This window comes from Bos indicus x Bos taurus, chromosome 24 (genome assembly GCF_003369695.1).
Source record: "Bos indicus x Bos taurus breed Angus x Brahman F1 hybrid chromosome 24, Bos_hybrid_MaternalHap_v2.0, whole genome shotgun sequence".
Classification (NCBI taxonomy): Eukaryota; Metazoa; Chordata; class Mammalia; order Artiodactyla; family Bovidae; genus Bos; species Bos indicus x Bos taurus.
Genome location: NC_040099.1, coordinates 20,739,856 through 20,758,809, shown reverse-complemented (window position 1 = coordinate 20,758,809; position 18,954 = coordinate 20,739,856). Strand labels below are relative to the sequence as shown.

The 18,954-nt window shown below is 40.6% G+C and overlaps 1 protein-coding gene across 10 annotated transcripts in view; it reads left to right on the top strand.

Annotated features, from left to right (window-relative positions):
* Positions 1–18,954, top strand: part of FHOD3 (formin homology 2 domain containing 3) — a 521,961-nt gene that overhangs the window by 296,466 nt on the left and 206,541 nt on the right. For all 10 annotated transcript variants that reach the window (XM_027526407.1, XM_027526417.1, XM_027526409.1 and 7 more), the window contains exon 6: positions 13,046–13,140. In XM_027526407.1, coding sequence (XP_027382208.1) covers positions 13,046–13,140 — 95 coding nt within the window. The remainder of the gene's footprint in view (positions 1–13,045; positions 13,141–18,954) is intronic.

Sequence of the window (18,954 nt, the reverse complement as noted above, 5' to 3'; positions counted from 1 at the left end):
CATGGAGGCTTACTTTGAAACCTTTAGCAGGGGGATCTGGAATTTAAACTTTGATGCTGATGGGCAGGTAAAGGAATGGGGCAGAACAACATCCTGTATGTGGCATTAGATGAGAGATGAGGATGCAGAGAGTTTTGCTACATGATATCCTGTTAGGAAGGTCCAGCAGGAAGAACAGACAGAAAATCCTGTTTTAAGGGCCCTGCATGGCCTCTCTTTGGAGAGTTACAGTTGAGGCTTACAAGTGTTAAGAAAGGCCCTTAGGCCTCATGTATTTTAAAATTTATTTTAGGGACCTTTTTTTTTAGGAAACGGGCATTCAAGGGTAGAGAGAGGTTAGTCAGTTTTTCCAAGAACGCTTTTGAAAATTTGCATTGCAAATACTGCTAAATGTCAGCAGGGGACTCGAAACTTTGACACCTTGTTGGAGCTCTTGGTGCTGATTAAATTCTTGTCTCCAGTCTAGAATTGGCAGCTTATTCTCCTTAATTTTCATGCAGTAATCAGTGCTGAAAGACTATTTCTTTGACAGTTGCCCTTGGGGAAAACTGGGTCTGGGCTTGTTATTTAGCGCGGACAGGACAGGGGAGGAGGGTGGTAACAGGGCAGACGCCAGGGTCTCCACTTGGTTCCAAGAATGTCAACCTTATCCACCTCTCCTCAGTATTTACTGAGCATTTGGGTGCTTAATGGAAATTGGGGATTGGCGAATCCATTTCAGAGTTAGGAAGAGTCAGTTTTAATGGTCTGATAAAAGTAAGTTGAAATCCCTTTTTAAGATGAATTAGCTCTTTCCAGGAGATAAGGTTTTAGTGATGGGCATGGTTTTTTCCTTTCTGAAGATAACCTTAAGAACTCTCATGGCAGAGAGCCAGAACCACTGTGTTCTGGTTTAAGAAAGTGTTGTCCATGATCTTGTGCTTCCAAGGCCTCTCGGGGAACAGGGAGTAGTGAATATACCCAACCACACAGCAACATCCATCTTTACTCCCAATGGGCAAGTCACAGATTACCCTCTTCCAAAAAAAAAAACCCAAACAAGAACACCAACTCTGGTGACCACTCATAATGGTTTTCAGCAGAAAGCTGCCTTTGTGGGTAAGGTCATTTTTCTTTAATTTTTCATATGTCCAGTCTGTTATTTTCTGTACTTTTAGTTGAAATAAATAGGCATTATTTGCAATCACATTTTCAAGTGGTAAAATCTCTGATCCAATGGAATGGCTGTAGAATAGATTTTCCTTCCTACTGCTTTTGTCTAATGAAAATCAAATCAAGAATGGGAAAATGCAGTTGAGGAGGTCTAGGGAGCTAAAGTCTAGGCATGATAACTGTGGTTAACAATACTGTGTTGAATCCTGAAAATGTGCTGAGAGAGTAGAGTTGTGTTCTTTCAGCATGCACACAAATGGTAACTATATGAGGATGTTTTATGTGAATTAGTTTGACTTCATGATCATTTCATTGTGTATGTGTATTACATCATTATACCTTAAATATAAACATTTTTATTTAAAAATATAATTTTAAAAGTTCAGGAAAAGAGAATGATAAAGTAAATGGTACACAACATAAACAATTAGTGGAGCTTTGTAAAATGTCTATGGATAAATAAGAGTTACTTGCACTGTTTCTGCAATTTTTTTTGTTATTTTGAAATTATATCAAAATTAAAAGTTACCCCAAGATGCAAAAAATATTTAGTAGGGAGGTGATGCAAAAGGTACATTGAAATACTCAGAGAAATCTTTTGTTTCCTGGTGGAACTCTAGCATTGAATATACAAGTGGATGCTTAATTTACAAATAAAAGCTTTGTCCAGGACATAAACAAGGGCTAGTTTATAGTCAAACGTGTGATATGCCTACAGTTATTTCAGTGCTTTTTTTGAAACCCAACCACGTTACGTTAAAAAATCCTTTGGCCTAAACTGTATAATTCCCTTAAGAAGGTCATGCAGCTCTGGAATCTCCAAGCCAATTTACAGAGTACGTGTGACCTATAATTTCACTGTAATATTGAAGGAAAGAATGGATGAGGGGCTCATTAAAAGACTACTCAGGGCAGCAGTGTTTAAGAGCTCTTTGTTTAAAAAGTCAGATGACTCTGCCAGGAAGGAATTATCTTTCAGCTTCTTCCATGGCATTTCTGGCATCTTTGGTCAAAGGAGAGGACATGAACAAGCAGGCAAATAACTGATGGGGGCTTGTTTTCTTGGGGTTGTTGTCTCTGATATATAAGAAGTTCTTTTTTTAAAAAAAAAAGAAGTTCTTTTTTATAAAACAATTAAAAAATTCTATCTTTAAAAAATTAGCTCTGGTTTTTGGAATTAATATTTTATATTTAAGAACTTTTCTTAAAAGCAAGACACATGTAACTAATTCAAGTTTGATAGTCTTAGGATTAAAGCCCTTCATGGGAGCAGAAGGTTCAGAGGTAAAGGAGCCCAGATGGGGTGGACAGGAAGTTGAAAGGTGGGTTAGAGGCTGGGGATGGAAGGGACCTTGGGCCTTATCCCCAGGCGGAGGGAGCCAGATGGTCTGCCAGTTTCAGTTGATTTAGTTCATGGTTTAGAAGATTCAATGGCAGCATCTTTCATGGATTAGAAAGAGTACAATCAAGGTAGGTGGACCAGCTGGGTCATCAGTTGCTGTAATCCAAGAGAGACAATGGAAGCTGGACCTGAGGCAGTGATGGAGGGAAGGAAAGGTGAATTTGAGGCCTGTTTCAGAGGAAAATGGAGGGAATTAGAGGAATCACTGGAGGTGAAGGATAACAGAAGGGAAGGGGTTTGAAATAATAGATTCCAAACTTTTGTGGCTGAGATCTATAGGAGAAAACTCATATTTTTATAAAATAGAACAAAAATAGAAACAGCCCTTAACCTGAAATGAAGTGCATTCTGTTTTCTATTCTGTTTTGTTTATTGAAAAAATCCACTGCTGATCTGGACTCACTAAGTTGATTTCATAACCCACCAGTGGCGTTTGAAAATGCAAATGTGCAGTGAGCTCCACTGTCTAGCCTGGGTGATTGGGTGCTTTTAACAGCCCCCCTTTGGGACCTACTGCAGTAGACTGGCTGGCAGTGTCAAGTGTTAAGGGGGAAGCAGTTAAAACCCACCAGTGCTTCCGGCAAAACATCCAGGAGTGATCTATGGCCTGTGTTAGGGTTCCTTTTAGAAGATCCTTTCACTGAAAGGCCTCCAGCTTTAAAAAAGAAAGGAAAACAATAAGGAAAGAAGGAAAATAAAAATGGAGGAAGGGAGAAGAGGAGAAAGGAAGAAGAGAAAAAGGATTGACAACCATGTAGTTAGATTATTGAGGCAAAGTTCTGAGCGGACCCTGACATGGGACTTGACTCCAAGCCGTCCCTGTGTTGCTGTGGAGTTGTCTTCTAAAAGCAGAGCTGGGCAGAGTTCTGCCTGAAATGGCGAAGCACAGAGGAACCTCTCTCTGGTATTCAGTGTGACTTTGTTGTTTAATCACTAAGTCGTGTCCGACTCATTTGAACCTCGTGGACTGTAGGCTGCAATCTCCTCTGTCCATGGGATTTCCCAGGCAAGAATACTGGAGTGGGTTGCCATTTCCTTCTGCAGAGGATCTTCCCGACCCAGGGATTGAACTTGCATATCCTGAGTTGGCAGGCAGATTCATTAGGCTGAGCCACCAGGGAAAAATACATAAAGCAACTATTCAAGGATCTTGAAGAGTAAATAGTAGTGGACAAATTGGGAAAGAAGATTAGAATTTCAAGATAGTGCTGGGATAGTGCTTTTTAACATTTTTCTTCTAGTATTTCCTGATCTGGACTCAGATCAGCCCCGAACCCAAAGTGGCCATTGATGTATTCATTGGGAGTTCCAGAAGAAGCTTTCTACTTCTGGCTTGAAGTAGGATGAAAAGGGACTCTAGACACTAAAAACTGCGAAAGTCCCCCATGTTTCTTAGTCTTTTCTCTGTTATCTTGAACTCCTGCCCACAGATAATCCCATGGTGAGAACAGCTGTGATAATAATGGGAGAACAGCAGGAGCCTGCAGGCACCTACAACTTTGAGGCATAAACTTCTGCTTTTATTGAGAGGAGTTGTAGTCACAAGAGTGTTGGGGTGAATTCCGTTTGTATTTTCTCCTGTTTTCCCACTGCTTGGCCCCAGATGTGGGCACAGTCACAAAATGTATGTGGCAGAGCAAGGTAAATAGTGGCCCCACTCTCTGATTGAAAGACTAAGAAAGGGAGCCCCAGGGAACCTAAAAGTATCAGGGAGATAATGGAAAAAGAGAAAAGTGACCTACAAAGTTTTTAATGAGCCCCGGGCTCACCACAAACTACATGCATGAATCTGACCCTAAACAGCACACCAAAGACTTTGAGAACCGAACAACAAGGTGGACCACTGCCCCCTGCCCGGTGGCTTCCAGACTAGCCACTGGGTGGTTGGCATGCAGGGCTAATCCAGATGGCACAACACAGGCTTTGAAAACTGAACTGGCATTGGAACCACAGCTCAAAAAAGTCAGGTCAAAACAAGTGGCTTAAAGAAAACAAAGTTAATTGCCTGCTTAAACAAAAATGTCAGCCTTTTCTGGAATATTTAAACAAAATCCAGTCATAATTTTCAGGGTATCTAGCATATAAGCCAAAATTAGTTGACATACAATAAACTAGAAAAATTCCAGCTTGCGTAGGAAAAGACAAATCTGTAGACCCCAGTGGCAAGAAGACATTGGTAGTGAATTTGTCAATTGCTCTAAAGAAGCTAATATCAAAAAAAGGAAGAATGAACACTATTGAAGTGAATGGAAAGATAGTCTCAGAAAAGGAATGTAAAATATAAAGAAGAATCATTTTCTAAATGGAAAATTTAGAAATTAAAAATAAATATAAAAATCTCACTAGATGGATTCATTAGCAGATTGGAAATGATGGGGCTAAATTCAGATGTACCATTAATTACATTAAATGTAACTGGCCTAATCACAGTGATTAAGAGACCAAGATGATCAGAATGGGTACAAAAATAAGACCCACCTAAATGCTGCCTATAAGAAACCCACCTTAATTATAATGCTTTAGTTAGTTTAGAAGCAAAAGGATATAGGAATAAATATCATACAGACATAATAAAGAAAAAAAGATAAATTAACATTAGAGAAAGTAGATTCCAGAGTAAAGAAAATAGCAATAGATAAAGAAAGACATTATAATGATATAAGAATTGATTCACCCAGAAATGGAACACCTATACAGCTTCAAAATACATGAAGCAAAAACAGAGAGAAATGAAATAAGATCTGAAAAATCCTCAGTTGAAGTTGAAGACTTCAATATTCCTCTTTTAGTTAATCAATAGAACTGGTAGACTGGAAATCAGCTAAGCTCTAGTGGAACTAAATAATACCACCAACCAACTAGTTCTAATAGACATTTTTAGAGCTTTCTACCCAACTGTAGTAGAATAAATATACTTTTGAATGCATAAAAACATTAACAAGATAGATCATGTCCAGGATCATAAAAATAACAAATTTAAAAGACTTGAAAACATCTGATACATTTTCTGACAATAATGAAATCAAACTAAATCAGTTATAGAAGGATAACGGGAATATCTCCAAATGTTTGGAAATTAACCAACAAACTTTTAAATAATCATATGTTGAAGAGAAATTTTCAAATAGAAAATAACTTGAACTAAATGAAAACAAAAATATAAATCAAAATTTGTGGGATGCAGTTGAAACAGTGCATGGAGGGACATTTATAGCATTACATATTTCTATTAGAAAAAAAGAAAATAATCCATGATATAAACATTTTCCTTAAGAAACTAGAATGTAAAAGGAAAAATAAACCCAAGTAAGTAGAAGGAAAGAAATGATAAATATAAGGGTAAAAACTAATGAAACTGAAAACAGGAATAATAGAGCTGGACTATTGAAAAGCTGGACTTTCCAGATGGCATTATTGTAAAGGACTTGCCTACTGGTGCAGGAGATGTAAGAGACGCAAGTTTGATTCCTGGGTTGGGAAGATTCCCTGGAGGAATGCATGGCAACCCACTCCAGTGTTCTTGCCTGGAGAATCTCATGGACAGAAGAACCTGGCAGGCCACAGTACACAGGGTTGCAGAGTCAGACTCAACTGAAATGACTTTAGCATGCACACATGCTGCTGCTGCTAAGTCGCTTCAGTCGTGTCCGACTCTGTGCGACCCCATAGATGGCAGCCTACAAGGCTCCCCCATCCCTGGGATTCTCCAGGTAAGAACACTGGAGTGGGTTCCCATTTCCTTCTCCTGTGCATGAAAGTGAAAAGTGAAAGGGAAGTTGCTCAGTCGTGTCTGACTCTTTGCAACCCCATGGACTGCAGCCCACCAGGCTCCTCCATCCATGGGATTTTCCGAGCAAGAGTACTGGAGTGGGCTGCCATCACCTTCTCAGGCACACATGCTAGGGAAGGCTAATTCTTTGAAAAGCAATAAGAACAAATAAGCAATAATGACAAAGAAAAAGAAGACACTCATTGCCAACACCCATAATGATACAGGGGATATCATGACAGACTCCACAGACATTAAATCACTAATAAGAGGATACTATGAACAGCTGTTAGTAAATAAAATTGATACTTAGATGAAATGAGCCAATTCCTTAAAAATCACAGACTACCAAAATTCACCCAAGATGAAATAGATAACCTGACTAGCCTTAGTACTGTAACGGTTATTGACTGTGACTGTTAAGGAAATCTGATTTGTAGTTAGCCGTCTTCTGAAAATGGATTCTCCAGGCTCAGATGGTTTCCTGGTAATTCTGCCAAACATTTGAAGACAAAATAAAACCAATTTTATGTAACCTCTTCCAGAAAACAGAAGAAGAGGAAATGCTTCCCAACTCATTTTATAAGACTGACATTACCATGATGCAAAACTGGGCAGAGACAGGATACTACAGACCCCTGTTTCATGAACAGAGATGCCAAAATCCTCAGCAAAATATCAGCGAATCAAATTCAGCAGTATATAAAAAGAATACTGCGCCATGGCCAAGAGGGAATGCAAGGCTAGTTCAGTATTTGAAATTCACTCTGTAACCCACTGCATTATCAGTCTGAAGAAAAACCATTTGATAATATCAGCTGATACAGAGAAAACATTTAACAAAATTCAGCATTGATTTATGATTAAAGAAAACTCTCAATAAACTAGACACTGGGAGGATCTTCTTTGCCTTGATAAAGGGCACTGTACAAAAACCTATAGTTAACATCATAATTAATGGTGAAAGACTACATTCTTTCTCTTTAATATTGAGAAAAAGCAGTTTTCCACTCCAACCACCACTATTGAATATTCATACTTAACCAGTGCAATAGGGCAAGGAGGAATAAAGGGAAGAGGGCTGAAGGGGATATAGATTGGGAAGGAAGAAATAAAATTGCTCTAGGTCACAGACATCATTATTATCTATGTAGAAAACCTCAGATAGTCTGCAGAAACATAATCCTTCAAATCCCTAGAATTAATAAGTTTAACAAAGTTACAGAATACAAAGTCAAAACAAAGTTATTTTTATTCTAATGCTGAATTTCCAATACTTTGGCCACTTGATGTGAAGAACTGACCCATTGGAAAATACCTTGATGCTGGGCAAGATTGAAGGCAGGAGGAGAAGGGGACGACAGAGGATGAGATGGTTGGATGGCATCACCGACTCAATGGACATGAGTTTGAGTAAGCTCCGGGAGTTGGTGATGGACAGGGAAGCCTGGTGTGCTGCAGTCCATGAGATTGTAGAGAGTTGGACGTGACTGAGTGGCTGAACTGAACTAATAATAAATAGTTAGGAATGCAGAAATTTAAAAAATATATCCAATAGCTCCCAGAAATGTGAAATACAAATTTAGCAAAATTCCATATACAGAATCTTTAGTTAAAAACTACAAAAAAGCAATGAAAATAGAGATCTAAATGATGACATAATAGGATCATGGGATGCAAGATTGAATGTAGTAAAGATGTCATTCTTCCACAATTTATCTGTAGATTTAATGCATTTCCCATAATATTAGGTTGGTGCAAAAGTAATTGCAGGGTTTGCATTACTGAAGTTTGCTGTTTGATATTGGAATATATTCTGAATAAATGTGGTTATGTTATACATCATTTTAATGCACACTTCTCGCTTTATGGTTTTTTCCTAATGACTTATTACTTGCTGTTTGTTTTATATTTATTTTAGACTATGGAAATGATGTTAGGCAAAAAGCAAATTCAAGCGATTTTCTTGTTTGAGTTCAAAATGGGTTGTAAAGCAGGGAAGACAACTGACAACATCGATAATGCATTGGGCTTACCCGGTGACTCAGTGGTAAAGAATCTGCCTGTCAATACAGGAGATGGGGACACTCGAGTTTGATCCCTGGGTCAGGAAGATCCCTTGGAGAAGGGAATGGCAACCCACTCCGTGATTCTTGCCTGGAGAATCCCATGGACAGAGGAGACTGGCGGGCTACAGTCCATGGGGTCACAAAGAGTCAGACACAATTGAGAACTGAGCAGCAGCAGCAGCAGCATCCTATCGAATAGTCAAAATGTAGTATTAGATCCATTGCATATCTGTGTGAAAAAAGAACATCCATCTAAATCACACAATTCCTATAAAAATTATGTCAAAATGGATCATATATCTAAATATTATTTTTTTTTTAAGAAAATAAACGAATTGTGACTTTGTTTGGGCAGAAGGCTCTCTGCACTTTGTGTCTTAAGAGTCTTTCATCGTGTGTGTCTGTCCAGTAGCTAATTGATCTGTGACCTCAGGGACATCCTTGATATGACTGACCCTTATTGATTGAGCACTCTGACAAAGACTCTGCTCTAACTCAGTCCCTACAACACCTCTGCAGAATAGGTACTATAGTCTTACTGTCTCACTTTTGAGATGAGGGAACAGAAGCACAGAAAGGTAATAAAAATTCCTCGAGAAAATCCCAAGAGCAGCGTAACAACAAATGTCCTGTTCTCTCTCTTCAGACCTGTGCTCATTAGGCACGACCACCACTCTGTTCTGACATTCTGATACTCCTCATCCTTCTTCAAAATGGAAATCGGTAATTTTTGTGACCCAGACCATCTACTTTTCCTTTCTTTTGCTTTTCCCTCTTGTGTGAGTTTTATTCACAGGCCCTCATCCAGGCCGGTGGTTTTTTTCTTTTGGAAGCTTAGTGTGATTTTTAACCCACCTAAATCTATTTAGCGCCATCTAGTGTCTGCATTGGGTTTTGCAGGAAGGAGCTCTTTGGTTTTAGGGTGGGCTCTGGTGCAGGGAGATCTAGCTTGAAAGCTTTTGCGTCTGACAATATTCTGACAAACCAGCGTGATCAGAAACTCGAATTCCATTAGATGTGGACTTTCTGGTGACTTTCTTCCTCCAAAGTGGGAACTTAATAGAACCTTGAAGGGAAACAGATCATGGAGAGAAAACTTACAGAAATTCTCACTTTGACTCCCTTTCCGTAGTGATGCCCTGGCTTGCTGGGCTTTCTGCAATACCAGAGGCCCTGAGAAGTTAGTGGGGAGACTGTAGTTCCTGGCTTTTCAGCCTTGGGAAGGGGGAAGGGTCCCCCAAGGGATGCATCTTCCAGAGACTATAAACAGTCCTCATTGTCTCCCCCTCTGCCATTGATTTAGAAGATGCTAAAGTCTGTGTTAGTTGCTCAGTCATGTCCGAGTCTGAAACCCTATGGACTGTACCCCAACAGGCTCTTCTGTCCATGGAATTCTCCAGGCAAGAATACAGGAGTGGGTAGCCTATCCTTTTTCCAGGGGATCTTCCTGAGGCAGATTCTTTACATCTGAGCCACCAGGGAAGCCTAGCATCTGAATTTGCTTCTTCAGCAGTGGAACTCGAATGGGAAAAGGACAGTGATGCAAACTCCTCTTCCCCAGAGGTTTGCCAGTTTGTTTTGGAAGGGAGAAGAAGAAAGAAAAAGATAAGGGGAAAAATGGGGCAGGAAGTGCTGAATTCTCAGAACTCTTCCATGAAGTGGGAGCTTTATTTTACTGAAGGAGGGAGGGGTATCCTGAGAGGGGTAGGCTAGTAAAAAAAATTCTAAAAACCAGGAAAAGCACTTAACACTTTGCATTATACAGTTATTTAGTTCCTTCTTGTGTATCTGTTTGCTTTCCCATTAGAGAAGTAATAGGTACTTCTAATGAAAAACAAGGAAAACAAAAAAGTAGAAGAAAATATATCCAAAAAACATATATCCTGTTATAATGCTTAATATATCATGGGGTTTCCTTTCCTTCAATGCTTGAGGATCTTAGTATTTTATTGAATTATATAATGTTTCTCATTTTCTACTTTTTAACTATTTTATCAGAAACAGCTCACAAGTTAGGGCATAGCTTTGGTAAATTACTCTGTATGCAGTGTTCTAGTGGATTTTATATATGTGGATGTGTAGATTTTAGTTGATGCTTTGATGTTATACATGACACTTTGGTGCATATCTTTGCTTCATCCTTTTTCCTCCCTTAGGGTTATTCTCTTAGGATTGATTGCTGAAATCACATTGGCTGAGCAGGAGCTTTGAGAGGACTTTCAGGCTCTGAGTAGAGACATAAGGGAGCCACCTGTCCTGGCTGGACATGGACTCAGCTGCTTGGTAGTAATGGAGCTTGGGAGCCCTTTTCAGAGCCTTAGTTTTTCCTCTGTCAGATGAGGGTAATAATACCTCCTATACGGCCTGGCTCTCATATTAATAACATATATAAATCCCTGCCCCCCTCAGATCTTGGGACATGGTAGACACTAAATGGTAACTATTGAAACTATTTTTAAAACAATTACAGCACTAAATAGACATATTGCAGGACTTGTACAGTTTGCCCTGATGCCAGGAATGTGTGAAGTTAATTATTTAACCTCTGCAGCAGTTGATGACTAATCATTTCTTTCAAAAATGTCTTTGATAATTTAAGTAAAAATGCTACCTCACTACTGTTTTATTTTGCATTTTTATTACAGTAAGAATGAACAACTTTACTATTGTAAACTAGTTTGTCTTCCCTCTTGTCATTGTTCAGTCACTAAGTCGTGTCCAACTCTTTGCAACCCCATGGACTGCAGCACGCCCTGCTTCCCTGTCCTTCACCATGTCCCAGAGTTTTCTCAAACTCATGTCCATTGAGTCGGTGATGCCATTCAACCATCTCATCCTCTGTCACCTCCTTCTCCTTTTGCCCTCAATTTTTCCTAGCATCAGGGTCTTTTCCGTGAGTTGGCTCTTCACATCAGGTGGCCAAAGTATTGGAGCATCAACTTCAGCATCAGTCCTTCCAATGAATTTTTAGGATTGACTGGTTTGATTTTGGCTTTTTTATATTGGTGTTGAGTATTTTCTTATCAACTTATAAAATAAATCATTTAAACCTTTATCATATTTGCTCTCATGTGTCCATTTATCTAGCATTATGTTTTTATATCAAAGTTTGATTTTCTTTGTGTATTATGTACTTTTTCTCATCAGGATAAGAATGTGGTTGTAATTGTGATCTCCTCATTATAAATTTTGTAGATGAATTTTTTTTGGCCTGTAATATTTCTTGCAAATAATGACAGTTTTATGTATTAATTTCTAACCATCCTATCTTTCATTATTATTATTCATGTCTTGTTATGTTTGCCTGAAACTCTCTAGCAAGGTATTAAATAATCATAGGATTAGTGGGCATCATTTTAAAATCACTTCTGATTTTAACAGGAGTATCTCTAATGTTTTGCCACCAAATAGGATATGAATCCGGTATTTCCAAAAATATACTGCTTATTGTGTCAAGAATATGTTCAATTAATTGCTTAAAAATTTGAGTTTTTACATATACAAGAACATACTTTTCCTCAGAATGATTATGTGATTTTGTTATTTATTAGATAAAATAATAATAAATTTTCTGACATAACACATATATTTGTATGCTTAGAATTAGTGTATACTCACATGTCGTGTTTTATTTACTGTTTTCAGTCAACACCATTTCATCTGAACTGCTTCCTACAACCTGCATATAAAGTTGTGTGTGTGTTAAGCATAAAAGAAAGAATATAGGAAAAATATATCAACATGTTAAGAATAATTCTAAATTATGAGATTATGAATTATTTTCATTTCACACCTCTTACTTTAAGTTTTCTAAAATGAGATATTCTACTATTACCAGGAAAAAAGTGTTGCCAAAAGTGTCAATGCCATGCCAATTAATTATGTCTTAAATAAGATTTAGGAGGTCAGATGTGATTCAATGAAGCCTATATAGAGTATATAACCTTTGTTTATTGATTTTCTAGACATCAAATTATTTTGAAACTAAGGGAACTGAAAAAATGGAGTTAGTATTTGTTTAAAAAGTGTAATAATATTTTTTATGGATAATGACAATATGTGGTGACTGTATTCTCCTTAACTAAGAATTTATTTGGTATTGACAAATGTTTTCATGATATCTGACATTTTAAAACCCCAAAATCCTTAGAAAGGATTACAAATAATACTTAAATACATATTTATCTCCTATCTAAGGATTCAAATAAACTTAGGATGGTTCCATAGCATCTGGGACAAGCTTGACCATAGGCTGGGGCACTGGACAGGTTGCTTTGAGAACCTCTCTCCGTAACCAGAGGCCACGACCCAGACACCGTCTCATCCATATCTGTGTCCTGTCTGGGACTTCACACAGATATAGAAACTGAAAACATGCATTTATACATCAAGGCACAGAGAAGCAACAGTCACTGGATTTGGTGCCTTAATTGCATCTTCCAGATGCCAGGAATAGCCTTTGTTTCTTGTGTAGTGGTCCACACTTTCTGCGGTGAGATTTCGCTAATTTCAGAGCTCAGGAATCAAACCAGAAGATCAAATCTTCAGATTTGATCATTAACATACAGTGTACTTAAAGTGTGAGAATCTCACTTGACATTATGATCACTGGAGATGTTATTTACTTGCTTCTTTCTCTCTTCTCCTCTTTAGCTTTGGGCCAGATTATGTTGTACGTGGATGGGATGAATGGAGTAATAAACCACAATGAAACCATTCAGTGGCTGTATACTCTCATTGGGTCAAAGGTAAGAGATTATGGTTGAACGTTTTATTTGGTTTGTATGTCATACACCTCTCTTTTTGTTGTGCTCTCTGGGATGGTTTTATAAAAAGAAGTCCTTATTTAGCTCCATGCCAGCCCTGTCAGAACACAAACAAGGACTATGATTTTATAGATTAAAAAAAAATATCCAAATTGCAAAGAACTTAATTTTTTATGCATTTTAGTTATTTTCTTTTAAGCTTTTTTTTTTTTTTTTTTTAAGTTTTTGGCTGCCCGTGCAGCATATGGGGTCTTAGTTCCCCAACCAGGGATAGAACCTGGCAGTGGAAGGGTCTTAACCACTGAAATAGCCCGGAAGCCCCTTCTCTTAATTGTTAATCAAATACTTTTGGCACCTTTGGTTTTTAACATTTAATTAAAACATTAGGCAATGGATAGAGCATTAATCTTGCCAGTGGTAAAGCCAATGTGTGCGTGCTCAGTCGTGTCTTGACTCTTTTTGACCTCATAGACTATAGCCCGCCAGGCTCCTCTGTTCATGGAATTTTCCAGGCATGAAGACTGGAGTGGGTTGACATTCATCTTACCTGCTGTATTTCATGTTTAATATGGTTAGTTACTTAAGTATATGTATGCTGTATATATGTATATGCATATTCCTGTATGTATAGATGAAAGAATCTGAGACTGCCTTTCAATTCTGCCGTCAATTATAAAAGTGACCAATGTTGACTCACAATTTACCCAGGCGCCATGGTAAGTGCTTTTCAGGCATTATTGCGTTTAATACACACGAGGCTACTCTAAGGTAAATAACGTCCCCATTTTGTAGTTGAGGAACTCGTGCTTGGTTATGAAGATCTCTCTAGTTTCCCCCACAGATCTTGGCCTGTGTCTGTCTGGCAGTGCCTTGGCTGTGAGTCCCCGCTTCCTGGGGCCACGGCCCCAGGGAGGAAGATCCGCCACGACACTCGAGGGGTGCTGGAAGCTGAGGGAGCCTCTAGCGTCGCCCTCTCTAGATTCTCAGGTGGGGCCATGACGAACCTGGCTGGAGGCAGACTTGGAGGAAGTCAGAAGGGATCCCATCTTGAGCAGAAGCCAGTGAATCCAGGCTGGACTGTGGTCAGCCTGTGGCGTGAGGCATCATGGTGGACATCATGGTGATGAGAGTAGGCAGCAAGGTCCAGTGGGGAAGACGTCGGGGCGTGGGTGGGGAATTTCAACCTGACTTAGACATGTTGCAGAGTCTGCACAGCTTCCTGGGGGTCCCTGCAGAACCTGTGGTCACCCCAGGCTTCCCCATCCCTATGTTCCCTGCCACCCTCACTGTGGCGAGCCTGCTGAGGCCGGTGGGCACCAGCCCTGGGCTCTCGGCAGAGTCACAGTCCTTGGTGTGTGATACCCACTGGGTCCCAGGCCCTTGGTTGACCCTCAAATCTCTGCTCACTTTTCCTTTTCCAGTATTATTTTTAATAGAATCTCCTCTCCCACTTTATAATAGAAGCAGTTATGGTTTTTCTTAGAAGACTGAAAATCTTTTCTTCTCCTTCTCTTTTTTCTTCCTCCCCCTCTTCTCTTTAAACACCTGGCTCCATTTTCTTTGGAAAATGGATGTGCCTTTATTTACAAAGTGCTTTAGGTGACCTTACAAGCTGAGTGGCATGGCGGGCCTACTGGGTTGATTTCGCAGGGTGAGGGAAGATATGTATCTCATATCCTGCTTCAGTGTTGTCTGATTTTTTCTCCCTTCTGCTGAGTCTCCTTAACCTTCATGCTCTTTTGGAAGCTGCTCCTTCCCCTGGGCTCTCTGCATGGTCTTGAGGACCCCAAAAGCTAGGGAGATGGGAGATTTTGCAATGAAAGCTCACTTTATTATGGTCATAATAAAATGCCAACAACCAACCCTGTTTAGAAACAGGAATAAAACCTAGCAGCAACGCTTGTTACAGGAAGACTGACCACCTTTTAGCTCATAACCAGGAAGGAGTAGAGGAAGGGTAAGATCCTGGTGGGGGGAGTGTGAGGGGAAAAAAGGACAAGAAAGGCATGGAGAAGAAGAGAGGAGAAAAGGATGAGAGGAGAGACCAGGACCAGGAAGAAAAAGAGAGGAGAAAAAGGAAATGGCTCCTAATGGAAGTGGCTCCGTCTGCTCAGTAGACGGGAGGAAGGCTCACAGCCTTCAGTGTTGCAGCAGCATCCTGTCGACTTTTCTTAGGCATCATTCTGCAAGGAAAATAAACACTGGGAAAGGAATATATGGGACATCTTTATTGATTTCCAAATAACATGGGGAAATCATGAAATTCAAAGCCCCCAGGAATGAGATGTTTCCCCTCTCCTTTCCCTGTGCAGCATACATGGTGTTTGGGACCCTGGGCATCTCTCTCAGGCAGGGCATTTGCCTCCCCCACCCAGGCACTCGGAGCATCGGCACTGATAGATCACTGCTGGATCCTTCTTCCATCTTTCATTTTCCCTACAATGGTCTCCAGTGTTCAATACCAGACCAGGCACTATGTGGAGAAGAAAATAGAGCCAAGACTCAGCCTAAGCCTTGGGGCTGTTGGTGTTGTTGGAAAGGGGACGGTGGGTATTGCTCAGAGCCTGTGTCTACTCTGTAATGTCAGAGGAAGGTCTCAGCTGACCCTGCAAGGAGTGCTCAGTTTCAGACGACTGGCTGAAAGTCAACAGGGGCAGCAGCCCCCAAGTGCAGGTCTAATGAGATCACTTCTTTACAAAACCAGTATGGTAGCGTCAACACTCCCCCTCACCCCCATGCCTGGAGAATGAGATCTCTGCCAAGAACAGGTGAACCAACATCAAATCCTTAAGTTTTGAGAGAGAAGCCTCAGCCTCTCCTTTAACATACAGCTTGGGTGGTATGGCCACAGAGGTTTTCCTGATTCAAATTAAATTAAGAAATAAGGAAAGCCAGGGGTCCTAGGTTTTTCTTTTGACTAAGATTTCTCAGAACCTGAAGAACAGGAACCTGAGGTCCTGTTGTTTGTGCCTTAAACAGGCACAGAGTTGATGTTGGAATCCTGGGTTAGAGAAACCTTGCCATCCTGTTCTCATAATTCTTCATTTTCCTTCCATGAAAGGCAACAAGATGTGTCTGCCAGCGGGCTGTTATGCAATATTTGCAGGTATTTGAGTCTCATAACCAGAGGAGGAAACGATCCATTTGCAGCCAAATAATTACGTTTTAAAAGAAAGAAAAAGTGTTTTCAATAATATGTTTCATTCTGTTTACAAAAATCCATCTTTAAACTTCCCAGTCAGAAGCAGATGCTAACCTCATATGACTTTTCACAAATATGGATTTTTTTCCCTCTTCATATATCTGGAAGTCTCATTAACTGGGGTAAGGTGATTCAGCTTGTACAGTATAACCTTTCATTATTATCGTACAGAGAATCTGTTTTTCTTTATCTGTATGGATCGCCTTCTGGCCATGGGGGAGGCCCCAGTAGCCCATAACCTCCTTGTAGGTTTCATGACCTCCTGATATTGTCATGAAACCTGCCCTTTCTATGTTGCTGTCGCTGCATTTTTCTGTCAGCCCATTGCAGCTCATTCTTCCAGCTGTGTCCCAAATTGCTGGTCATAGATCTCCAGACTTACTTTGTGCTGTGTGGGGATGGCCCTGCATCCTGACTGCCACGTGGCACAGCTGCTAAACCTGAGTCAAGGGGAGCTCTGGCCACAAGGCCCTTGTCTCACACACACACACACACACACACACACACACACACACGTTCTTATACACCTTAGAGAGCCACGCTCCCCACTCCCACAACAAATACACACACACACACACACACACACACACACACACACATTCTTATACACCTTAGAGAGCCATGCTCCCCACTCCCACAACAAATACACACACACACACAAACACACACATATACGCACACACTGGGGACGCTGCTCAAAGTTTCTTGTTAGGACAGTAAGATGGTGAGAAGTAACACTGGGTGTGTAAGATGGAGGTGGTGGGAGAAGAAATTGACAGGGATAGGGAGCTAGGGACCTAGCATGCTATCAAAGCCCTGAGGTAGTGAGACCTGGCTAAGAATTGCAGCAGAAACTGATGAAACTCTGGAGACATTTTGTAGAATAGCTTCCTAGGACTGGGTTTCTGCATGTAGAAAAACAGCATGAAGAATCAAAGCGAGGGTCCTAGTTTTGAACCTGGGCAGCTAGGACTATGGCATTGCCTCCAGCAGAAGTAGGCGTGGTGGTGGTGGTGCTTAGTCGCTCAGTCATGTCTGACTGTGACCCCATGGACTGTAGCCTGCCAGGCTTCTCTGTCTATGGGATTTTCCTGGTAGGAATACTAGAGTGGATTTCCATTTTCTCCTCCAGGGGATCTTCCTGACCCAGGGATTGAACCTGAGTCTCCGTGTTGCAGGTGAATTCTTAACCATTGAGCAACAGGGCATTCCCCAAGCAGGAAGAGAAAATTCGGCAGTTGGGATTCAGTAGCTGGAAAGCTCTGACATACTGGGTAAGATGAAGGCAGTGTCCCTTAGGAGAGCTAAACAGGTGTATCCATGGTGCCAGGAAGTGCTGGCTGGTTGTAAAGTAGAGGAGGTTTCGTGAACCCTTTGGTCATGGTCATTGGCATGTCACTGCCAGTGTGATCTGCTCAGATGACCCACAGTTGGGTGAGATCTGAAGTGCTTTTTCATTTTTAATTTTTTTGGTTAATTGTTTTGAGATAATTGTATGTTCACATATAATTGTTAGAAATAATACCTAGAGATCCTGTGTAATCTTTACCCAGCTTTCTCCAAAGATAACATCCTGCAATACTGTACTGCAGCATCGCAAATCAGGCAGTTGAGGGTTTGGTACAGTCAAGAGACAGAACGTGTCCATCACCAACAGGAGCCCGAATATCACTTGCCTCCTATTCCCACCCCAACCTAAATCTCTGGCAACCATTAACCTATTCTTCATTTCTATACTTTGGTGATTTCAATAAGGTTATATGGAAGGTAGGGGCCACAGCATGTAACCTTTTGGAGTTAGCTTTTTTTCACTCAGCATAATTATCTGGAGACTCACTGAAGTGCTTTTTGAGTAATGTAATATCAAATAGAATTCTAGCCTTGGAGAGATGGCAAAATCTTGTTCAAGATGTTCCTGACATTCACCAGCCACACTCCCGATACTTCAGCAGAGCAAGTGCCATTTCCCTCAAACTGCCTTTACTGGACACTGGAACTGTGGGAAAGCCTTACTTGTCGGGACCCACCTCTACCTTTCTGTCATTAACCAAATGCTTTGCACTGCTTTCTGGAATAACACACACTCACTTCCCCATGGAAATACTCTTAAAGTATTTAAAGACAGATACTATGCCATCTTGACTCATTGGAAAAGACCCTGATGCTGGGAAAGATTGAAAGCAGGGGGAGAAGGGGACGACAGAGGGTGAGATGGTGGGATGGCATCACCAACTCGATGGACATGAGTTTGAGTGAACTCTGGGAGTTGGTGATGGACAGGGAGGCCTGGCATGCTGCAGTCCATGGGGTTGCAAAGAGTCAGACATGACTGAGTGACTAAACTGAACTGATTATGCCATCCTGTCCAAGTTAAATTTGATGGTCTCCACAGACAGTCCTTGGGGATGTAGTTTGTAGTTCCTCATTGTGCAGGGTAGCAGTTTCTCTGTCCATCCAGTGCAAAGGATCTTACTTTGGTAAGATCCCAGAATACAGTGTCCCCCTTCTATAAATCCCACCTCTGCATTCAGTGGCAGCCCTGGGTGCTAGCTCCAATCAAACTAATAATTCACTAAACCTCCTAGGTTTTGTTT